This window comes from Pollicipes pollicipes, unplaced genomic scaffold, assembly GCF_011947565.3.
Source record: "Pollicipes pollicipes isolate AB1234 unplaced genomic scaffold, Ppol_2.1 Scaffold_3841;HRSCAF=4506_pilon_pilon_pilon, whole genome shotgun sequence".
NCBI classification, from domain to species: domain Eukaryota; kingdom Metazoa; phylum Arthropoda; class Thecostraca; order Pollicipedomorpha; family Pollicipedidae; genus Pollicipes; species Pollicipes pollicipes.
This window is the reverse complement of record NW_023596387.1, coordinates 39,545-49,059: the sequence shown is the minus strand read 5'-3', so window position 1 is coordinate 49,059 and position 9,515 is coordinate 39,545. Positions and strand designations below refer to the sequence as shown.

Sequence of the window (9,515 nt, the reverse complement as noted above, 5' to 3'; positions counted from 1 at the left end):
CCATCGTGAGTTCGTCGGCAGTTTTAAGGGGCATATTCGTGAGTCGTGGGATTACAAGTCTCAAGTCTGCCAGCGTCACGCTTGTAGCCGCCCCTCAGAGAATTTAGCGCGGTTGTGAGCTCCACTGCGACTACCCCTCGCGCCTGGTTATGCGTCTCGCAGCCAGGCCCCGGATGTGAGTTGCCATATCGTTCTAAAGCCGTGCCAGCCGCTTGTCCCTGGTACGTCCGCAAGTTTCCACATGTTTCTTCCCTGTTGAACTTCATGGTTCCATTGTTCCGGTAGCAGCGGTTCTCTGGAAACGATAAAACTGTGATGGCATTGTTGTCTCAACAAGAGACGAATGTAAAAGAAACGTACTCTTCAGCGGGCGCTGCCATCATGTAGGCTTTGTGACTATAGAAGCACCGCAAGCATGCCGCCGTCGCCGCAAACGTGACAGCGCGCTGCGTCGGCCGTGCGTTAACGGCCGTGCCGGCGCTGCCCAGACTGCCTGGAGCCGGCCAGAGGACCGGCAGGCACCTACCTGGAGACGTTCGGCTCGCTGCCGGGGACCACGGCCAAGCACGTGTGTGACCCGGGTCTGCAGACAGCCACCGGGCGCACGGTCCAGGAGCCCGTTTGCGGCGAGCCCGGCTGGGTCGGCGAGGTGCTGCCCTGTGATGGTGAGTCGTCCACGGCCCGCAGCAGCCCATGTGGGGTCGCTGTGAGCGCGCCCACTGCTACGGATGGTGTGGGCGTGATGTCGTGACCAGCACTACAGCATAGTGGTGAGTGAGTTGCTGTCGTGTGACGCCGCTGCTGTCCTTCCGTCGCTGCAGATGCCCTGATATAGCGAGGGCTCGTCCAAGTGCTTTGGGCTGCTATTTACCGACTCCGAGCGTCGATGTGCTGCGTTTGACATTCGTGCCCGGGCCAATCTCAAGATCGACCTTCGTGTTGAGCTCAAAGCCAGTGATCGCCTCGACGAACGGCATCTCTGGGGTCATGCGGGGGGCACCCGGCGTTTCGGTCGTCCTGTGCGAGACGGCCTCAGTAGCCGGCACGTGCCCCAGACAGGCGCCAGCGACGCTGATGGCAATCGTGCGCCGGCAGAGTGTGTGGGAACCCTGGCGGCCCCCGGGCCCCGGCCAGACCCGCAACGTGTCGGGCAGCAACTCGACCACCAGCAACTCGACGCTTGGCACGTTCGCCGAGTTCTTCTGCGTGAAGGGCAAGGAGACGCGCAGCAACGAAACCTACCAGACGCAGAAACTGCACGGCTGCGGGCTGGACGCCACCGCCCGAGCCTTGCGACCGTAAGGCTTGATCCGGTGCCGGCCCTGGCTCGGAGCCCCGCCAGGCCGGACCGGAGTCGGCCGCTCACTGCCTGCCGGCGGAATGCGTTGTGCTTGTGGATAGTAGGAGGGGTGTTCAGTGGTCTGTCGAGGGTACATGCTATCTTTGTTGGAGTTTTCAGTCGTGAGCACTGACACCTGCTGGTGTTTTGCGAACTCAGTTTTTTTACACTTGTGTAACCGGTAGCATCTGCCGATCCGTATCCGTCCACCTTTCTGAGACTTGCATGATTTTAACAACTCGTTCTCACAAATAAGTATTTACACATTTACCCATTTTGATCTTCATTATTTACGCATCAGCCGCCGTGTCGTCAACGTTCCCGTGGGATCTTAGTATGCGAACTGACGCCCACAGAAGGTGCTGCAGCAGCCGTGCCCTAAGTTGGCGGCTCGTGACCCCACGCGTTGTGACCTGTCGCCAGTGTGCGTGCGCCCACCGGAGCCGCACTTCCTGATGACGCGCGCATGGGACGGTAACCGGACCGTCAACAGCAGCGCCACCTACACCTGCGGCGACGACATGACCACCATGTCCAACAAGTCGGTCCAGGTGCTGGAGTGCACTGACGTCGGCTGGAGCGCCTGGCTGGAGCCCTGCGGTGAGTGCGGGTGACCCAGAGCTCCGGTCGTCGTCCGCACACGTTCGCCATGGTCACCTGGGGCGAAATGGCCAGGCTGACGCTCCTCAGGTGTGGGATATTCTGTCTCCTGCCCTATTCAGCTTACAGAACGGCATCAGGTCTCTGTCGTATACTGAATGTTCGGAAATCCGGAAAGGCTCTGGACAGCCCCTGCTTCAAGCGATGTCTCCAGCCAGGCGTCAAGATGATGTCACCATGTCAGCAAATTTCATTCTGTCCTCGTCGCCAGCCGCATGCAAAATGGACATCCCGTTTCCTGGCAACGGCACCATGGAGCGAAACGTGTCTTGGGACTTGGGCCGCTACCCGGGCGCCGTGATCAACTACACCTGCCCGAACGGCCTGGTGCAGCAGGTCTACTGCATTGACCGCAGCTGGGTGCCCTCGGAGATGCCAGCCTGCGGTGAGATTACCTGACCTGCGGCCGCTCTCTTGGCAAACGGCACCGTTGTATGCACAGAGTGCGGTTTTTAGATTGCCGCCAATATTGCCGCCGAACACGAATCTAAAAATGTTCTTTGGAGACGTCTTCAATTGTTTTACATCTCACCAGCTTTCAGCGTGCAGTTCAAGGTCTGGTTCCGATCTGTCGACGTGCCACGTTAATCTCCCCCCATGTGGCCAGCCAATGTTATATGATTTGCGCAGTGTTCCATTCGAACAGCACCCGCCCCGTACCGTTCGACACGCGTTTCTGCTCCTTGCGCCAGACCAAATATATGCCTTGTCCATTACCCCCACCGGAACCCGTACTCCTGCAGTATGCCGATGGCTGAGTGTGAGCAGTGTGGTGATGGTGCCGGCGAGTGAGTTTGGAGTGCAAGAGGTGCGGGCTGTGTCAGCATGTGAAGAAATGGTCATGGATAGTGTGCATGTATTTTATAAACGTTTTCAGACTAGGCAGATCAACACGTCCCGTGAGGAGCATGGAGTTGGGTAATGCACGAGTGTCTGATCGTATATGTCATGACACATACCTATAGATATGATAAACGATCACGTACGTGCAGTGTGATGACAGTTTCCGTCGAGTCATCCAGCTTTCTAATGTCTATGCAGAAACTCACACTTATGTCATGAACTTTTGTATTGAAAATCGTATCCAGTGCCGAAGCATCACATTGCTGTCAAGTGTCACTTGATTAAGCAAATGTAAAGGCTGCGATAGTGTAAATTGGTAGGGTATTTGCCGAGTGTCATCCAGCCCTGTAATGAACATTGATACATTCCCAATATCTGCTTTGAGGGTGAACCCACTACGCAGCAACCAGTCCGACAAGAGTGCGGTGGATATCTGCCGACTGGTCGGTGGAGTCGGGACTTATGGCCATCCACTGACCTGTGGCCACCCTCCGACCTGTAGCCATCCACTGACCTGCGGCCGTCCTCTGACCTGTGGCCATCCTCTGACCTGTGGCCATCGTCTGACCTGTGGTCATCCTCTGACCTGTAGCCATCCACTGACCTGCAGCCGTCCTCTGACCTGTGGCCATCCTCTGACCTGTGGCCATCCTCTGACCTGTGGCCATCTTCTGACCTATGTTCATCCCCTAGCTTGTGGCCATCCACTGACCTGTGGCCGCCCTCTGACCTGTGGCCATCCACTGACCTATGACCGTCTTCTGGCCTGAGGTCATCGACTGGCTGTCCGTCGGAGAGGCCTGCAGATCAGCCACCTGACGCGACCTTCCAGCTGCCTTTCAGAGAAAGCAGAGGCCCCACAAGAGGCCACAAATAGACCCACAAGCAGCACGGGGCGCTGGGAGACTTCCCCCTTCCTCCAACGATGATTCAGCATTGTGTGCCCAGCACCTTTTGATGTGTCTAAATAGGGAAGTACCGTCTGTCGACTGAAGTGCAGCCAGACCAGTGCAGTGCACAGTGTTACGCGCGCAATAGGCGGCGACCAGGTAGTGAATCAAGGTCGCCGCAGGGCACACGCCGGCCAAAGCACCGTGACCGGAAGAGGTCCGCTTGCTAAGACGCCTGTTGACGTGCGGGCCTACCGTTCGTGAGCAAGCAAAGGCCATGAGCCTCGTGTGTCGCTGTGTGATTTTACAGATTGCGCTGTACTGTACAGGTAGAATGCAATGTATATCAAGCGGTTCCACGTGACTCTTCCATTTCAATTACGTGTTACTGGTGTATAGTGTATAGCGTTTCGACGGCCGCCTACAATGCCCTGGCTTTCAACAGCCAGACATGAGCATGTCAGGCGCCCTTTTATCATTTTCTCATACTTATCACTCATGATTGGTATCATCAGCCGTCTACTACGCCATCTATTTCCTCAGAGGCTTGTCATTACTGTTATTATGTTAATAAATCGCATGTGCAACGAACGGCCGTGCACAGCTTGTCGCATTGCTTGTACCTCACTCATAGCTTTAATAACTATGGTTTATATGGTTTATAAGCGCATTGGGTGCGAAACCATCCCGCAAATTGCGTGTCTGCCAATCTGCCAAGTGAATTGACTATGAATGAATCCTACAAGTGCCAAAAAACGGAAGTCGGTGCCTGGATCTGGCCCGGTGCACGCGTCATATCGAGGACAGTGTTCGTTCATCTTAGGTGGCGACGTACCGTTGACATTGGAATGGCGCTTAACACGCACTCGGTGCTGCGCATGCCGACGCAGTGAATGTCAAGGCCCTGCTGTTCCTGATATTTCTTCTCTCTGGGTGTTCTCGAAACGGCGAGAACTGAGAATATCCAAGACGTGACACAGGTTCTTAGGCGTGTTTAAAATGCGGGCGAGTATGAAATACCGCGTAAATACGCCGGTGGATTCAAAATCGTTGGTCACCATTGCTTATATGCATTTAGACGTTGCCAACGCAGCGCCAGTTAAGGCATGGTCTATGATGAAGTTTCTCATTCAGATGGAGGGCGCCCAGCCCCTCTCACCTCCCCCAAGTCCGAGAGGAAAGTGGGCCAAACTCAGAGAGATCCCGTTTGTTGGCTACTTTGGGCAAGGATCTCGTCATTCTCCACCGCTGAGTTTCACCTGCCAACTTTTTTGCGAAGCTACGCCCCTACGTTAAGCTATTAAGAACATACTTCAAACAACACATCACTCAGAACATATGCATTTATTCGTCATTACCACATTGTTGCAAAGTCCTCATTACCACGTCGGCGCGTCACGGGTACGATTTCTTTCTATGCTTCGATTTGCTTCGCATGCCAGCAATCTATACCAGGCCGGAATTTCCCGAACCATCGAGATGGCATCAAGCGAACAATTCGCGTGCCAATTCCTTCAATACCCTGCAATACACTATCACGAAACGCGGCGCCAATCACGACACCCGGTACTGGCGAGAGAAGACGTCACATTGCTTTCATAACTAGCGCCGCCAGTCACGCCACGGAAGTGACCCGCCGAAAACGGCCGCAGGCGCCTACCACTTCGCTGGCCACCACAGTTTGCATCGAACCACGTGCCCCAAATCACTCAAACAAGTGTCACTATGCGCCATCCGCGCCAGGATCATCTAAGCTTACACAAGCCACCTTTTGCACTGACTCTCTCAAAACTGAGCCGCTCGCCAACCAACCTAGGCGTCACTTACTTGTCGGGCCCGGCCGACTGTACGGCCGCGCTCAGCCGGTCCTCTTCCGCCTTCTGCGCGCGCAGCTGGCGGTGCCGCTCGATCGTGCGCCTCTCGACCGATTCGCCGGCCTTGGCGCGCTCCTTGCCCGTATAGACCATGCCGATCGCGGCCAGCACGGTGAGCGCGATCATCAGCAGGTTGATGCGGATGCGGAATCGGTTGCGCGACTGCACCACCGTCTGGTACGGCAGCATGGCCGGAACGTCGTCCACCGACTTGTAGCGCTTGTCCCAGACCAGTGTCTTCTTGTCCAGGTAGTGCACTCGGACCATCTTCTGACTTGTATCTGTAGCAAAGACTACAGGTCGGAATCTGGGTTGCTTTTAAGATTAAGATGAAATGGCTATCCTGTGGTCAGGTTGTGTCCAATCTAACACATTATACCAATAAGAATTTGCATGGAATTCATGGGATTTGCATGCACTAAGATCAGGAAACACTCATTCAGCACCCTTTTTCATGTGTCCTCTGCTGGTGATGGATTTTTGGTATGGCTTTGGAGAGCACACAATTGCCAGCCAGATTGTAAGTAAAATACTGAAACTAGTAACTGTGAAATTTCTTTGCAGACATTTAGAATTTCAGATGGACCATTTATTCCTTCTAAAATAACACTAATGCCTTTGAAAAATGTCATGTTGCCAGCCATATCACAATTTAGACTAGATGAGAGCAAGCTCTTGAGCAAAGAGATTAAGAACAATTCTCATGAAGAAAGCCAAATGGAACACCATGTTTCAACACTGCCCCAGCAAAACACTGTTATACAATGCATTCATCATATCTTGTCACAGAAAACCGTAGTCAGTTATGCAAATTGCAAAACATTGTGAAGGGATATGAAACCACTGGATGGGAGCTAGGTTTGAACCCAGCCTCAAATCAGGCCAGTTTTGTCAGGCAGATGCTCTCCCTACGGAACTGCAATGATGCTCTAACCTTAATTTAACAGGACTTGAATTGTGTCATCATTACGAGCTTGTGTTTCTTGTTTGAAGGGATGGAACCCACCAAATTTTTACATGTTTCCAGAACACACTAATGGTTTTCACAAAAAGGTATTTTTCAAAACCAAATATGTTTATGTTACACAGTCAATGTCTAATGTCATGATGCCATGGACCTCACCTAGATCAGCTGTTGGCAGAACATAAGTGATTATTCTACCAGGTTCGCCTCTGTCAAGACCAGTGGCCAGTGACTTTGAAGTCTGTGTGGGTTAAATCACTGTCATGGATGAAACCAAATCAGAACTGGCTTGTGCCAGTGCTGGTTGGTATTGCACCCAAGTGAAAATCCTGCCCACTTATAAAAACATATGTAAAAAATTGTACTAGTCTGCAAAAAAGCATGTTACCCAAACATGTCTTGCATACCAGCAGCATCCCTGCAATAATTTCAGCAAATTGGAGATGCATATAGTAAATCTGCGAGCCCCTAGTTTGGCACACATACACAACCAATTTCAGCACATGGTTTTTTCAGCATAATAGGCTTACCAAGAAATGACGGTGTTGCTTTGAAAGGTGTAGGTGTACTTTCCTACCTACCATTAGAAAAAAACATTGCACACCATTCGTCGTGTTTAAGGCGGCACATATCGTAACTAATCTCAAAACAGGTAGAATCATGCTCCTACCCTCGAACTTCAATAACTTCGATGGCGGCCTCCCGAACGCCGCGCGCACCGCACCGCCTGGACTCCCCAGCGCCGTTTCTGCGTTGCCGTTGCGTAAATACAATATTTCTGCGTACCAAGAACTCTACAAAACGTACGGGACCAAGGTAAACCATTCGTCGTGTTTAAGGCGGAACATATCGTAAATAATTTCAAAACAGATAGAATCATGCTCCTACCCTCGAATTTTAATAAATACGATAGCGAGCTCCCGAGCGCCGCACGCACCGCACCGCACCGCCTCGACTCCCAAGCGCCGTTTCTGCGTTGTTGCGAAACCTAACCTCATTTTGCTTGACATTCCCCACCCAATCCCCCTGCAACCCATGGTCCCGTTGGCGTTGAGGATCAAATTTCATGGATTCTTGTTACCTTGGCCCGGTACATTTTTATGGTTCTTGATGCTGCTTGATGCGCAGTAATGTTGTGACCCACGCAGTAATGGCGCCGGGGTCGCGGGTGCTGTGTGTGTGCGGCGCTCGGGAGCTCGCCATCATAATTATAAAAAATTGAAGGTAACATCATGAATCTACCTGTTTTGTGATTATTTATGATATGTCCTGCCTTAAACACGACGAATGGTTTACCTTGGTCCCGTACATTTTGTAGAGTTCTTGGTAAGCAGAAATATTGTATAAACGCAACGGCAACGCAGAAACGGCACTGGGGAGTCCAGGCGGTGCGGCGCGTGCGGCGCTCGGGAGCCCGCCATCAAAGTTATTGAAAGTCGAAAGTAGGAGCATGATTCTACCTGTTTTGAGATTATTTACGATATGTCCTGCCTTAAACACGACAAATGGTGTACAATGATTTTTTCTAACGTTAGGTAGGAAAGTACACCCTGACCCTTTGAAAGTGTCAGACAGAGGTATTTCCAAAACATATTTTTGACACAACTAAGCTGAAAATTAATCACACTTTAACCTGGTTAAAACTTGACACACTTATGTCTCAGGCCCAGTACACATACGTCACCTAACCATGTGTGAAAAAGGCGCATACTGTTACCAAAAACTAGGTAGTCCATCTCATTAAGAGGGCATCCCCCTTTTCCACAAGACACACCAATGTCATACCATGTGATGATGGCTCTGCAGAATCCTTTGATTCCTCATTTGGATTTGGTCCCTTTGTCAAATCCTTTGAATCTGCATTTATCGTAGGTGAAGAAGAAAACGTCCTCGCTTGCAGTGCATGCCGAAATGTTGAATTGACATCGATCTTCAGACCGTCGCGAAAGCATAGCCGAGCAGCATTAGAAGCAGTTGTAATAAACTGCAACCTCAGCATTTTCTCTTGTTAGACTGATGGTCTCGTGCACAACCTGTTCCCATACAAAGACACAGCTCAGGTTGCACCCAGGCAATCTTGGTGTAATTGGTCAAAGGCCGAGCGGAGATGATATAACAACGGGCACGTAATGATGCAATATCCAAAGCAGGTTAATAAAAACACGGGATTGTACATGAAGCCAGTGCATATTTTGTCAAAGCTGCGCAGTTTATGAAACCAGAGCAGGAGTGTTTTACAAGAAAACCTTTCACCGAAGTTTTTTATGCTCTAAATAAAGACCGTTTCTAAAACAGATAACGAACTGGAGATGCATTTGGACGGCCTAATTAATTATAATGTAATTTTATCACGAAAAAGGTGCCCATATACACACCTGAAAATACAGTCCTGACGCGGTAGTCATGGCCTCATGGATATTGTGCACAGTGGACCACCTGTAAGCACTCGGTACTCGATGTGTATTGGGCATTGGCGTCAGGTTGTGGGGCCGATGGGCGTGGAAGGTAGGTGGGGGGGGGGGGGGGGACGTTGTTCGTATTTCTGTGGAATTTGTTCATGACAAAGATGAAATGCGTAATCCTCCCAAATATATGCAAGCAATTGGCTAATTGGCAATTGGCTTGCAATTATGTTTGTTTTTGCTATTTTGCTAATTATACCACATTTGTTTTATTGTCTCCAGTACAGAGAATGAAATGTCAGTTTGCGTCGTCGGTTCCTGGTGGTATGGCTGGAAAGTATTTACCCATAAAAACCCTGATGTTAAGATGCACTCAATGTGTGGTACTTTTAAAAACTAAGTGTGGCGACCTGAGGATGGTAGCAACCTAAACATTTTTTTTCCAATTTTTCCAATTTTCCAAATCCAATTTGCATGCATGAGCATGCAATTTCAAAGCAAACTCTGGAATGCAATTCTGCTAGGGACCTCCCCATGCATAAC

At 50.9% G+C, this 9,515-nt stretch overlaps 2 protein-coding genes across 3 annotated transcripts; one reads left to right on the top strand and one right to left on the bottom strand.

Moving 5' to 3' along the window:
• The first annotated feature begins 1,262 nt into the window (after positions 1–1,262).
• LOC119093026 (uncharacterized) lies at positions 1,263–2,471 on the top strand. The gene is made up of 3 exons (XM_037215916.1): positions 1,263–1,298; positions 1,763–1,939; positions 2,211–2,471. Exons 2-3 carry the CDS (start codon positions 1,795–1,797, stop codon positions 2,396–2,398), a joined length of 333 nt encoding a protein of 110 aa, XP_037071811.1. The 5' UTR covers positions 1,263–1,298; positions 1,763–1,794; the 3' UTR covers positions 2,399–2,471.
• Positions 2,472–5,057: 2,586 nt separating this feature from the next.
• Positions 5,058–8,737, bottom strand: LOC119093028 (UPF0389 protein GA21628). 2 transcript variants are annotated; one of them, XM_037215918.1, is made up of 2 exons: positions 8,356–8,737; positions 5,058–5,887 (listed from the first exon to the last, which is right to left on the bottom strand). In XM_037215918.1, the coding sequence occupies exons 1-2, from the start codon at positions 8,567–8,569 to the stop codon at positions 5,556–5,558; spliced, it is 546 nt and encodes a 181-aa protein (XP_037071813.1). In that variant the 5' UTR covers positions 8,570–8,737; the 3' UTR covers positions 5,058–5,555. The 2 variants fall into 2 exon arrangements, with proteins under 2 accessions (XP_037071813.1, XP_037071814.1); XM_037215919.1 differs by lacking the exon at positions 8,356–8,737 and adding an exon at positions 7,101–7,189.
• Between the last annotated feature and the right edge of the window lie 778 nt (positions 8,738–9,515).

What these genes read in the sequence shown, in the direction of transcription:
- LOC119093026 (XM_037215916.1), top strand. Translation starts at nt 1,795, where the DNA reads ATGACGCGCGCATGGGACGGTAACCGGACCGTCAACAGCAGCGCCACC. An exon ending in CGCCTGGCTGGAGCCCTGCG is followed by an intron (nt 1,940 to 2,210) that starts GTGAGTGCGGGT and finishes CCTCGTCGCCAG; the next exon opens with CCGCATGCAAAATGGACATC.
- LOC119093028 (XM_037215918.1), bottom strand. Translation starts at nt 8,569, where the DNA reads ATGCTGAGGTTGCAGTTTATTACAACTGCTTCTAATGCTGCTCGGCTA. An exon ending in TGCAGAGCCATCATCACATG is followed by an intron (nt 5,888 to 8,355) that starts GTATGACATTGG and finishes TCTTTGCTACAG; the next exon opens with ATACAAGTCAGAAGATGGTC.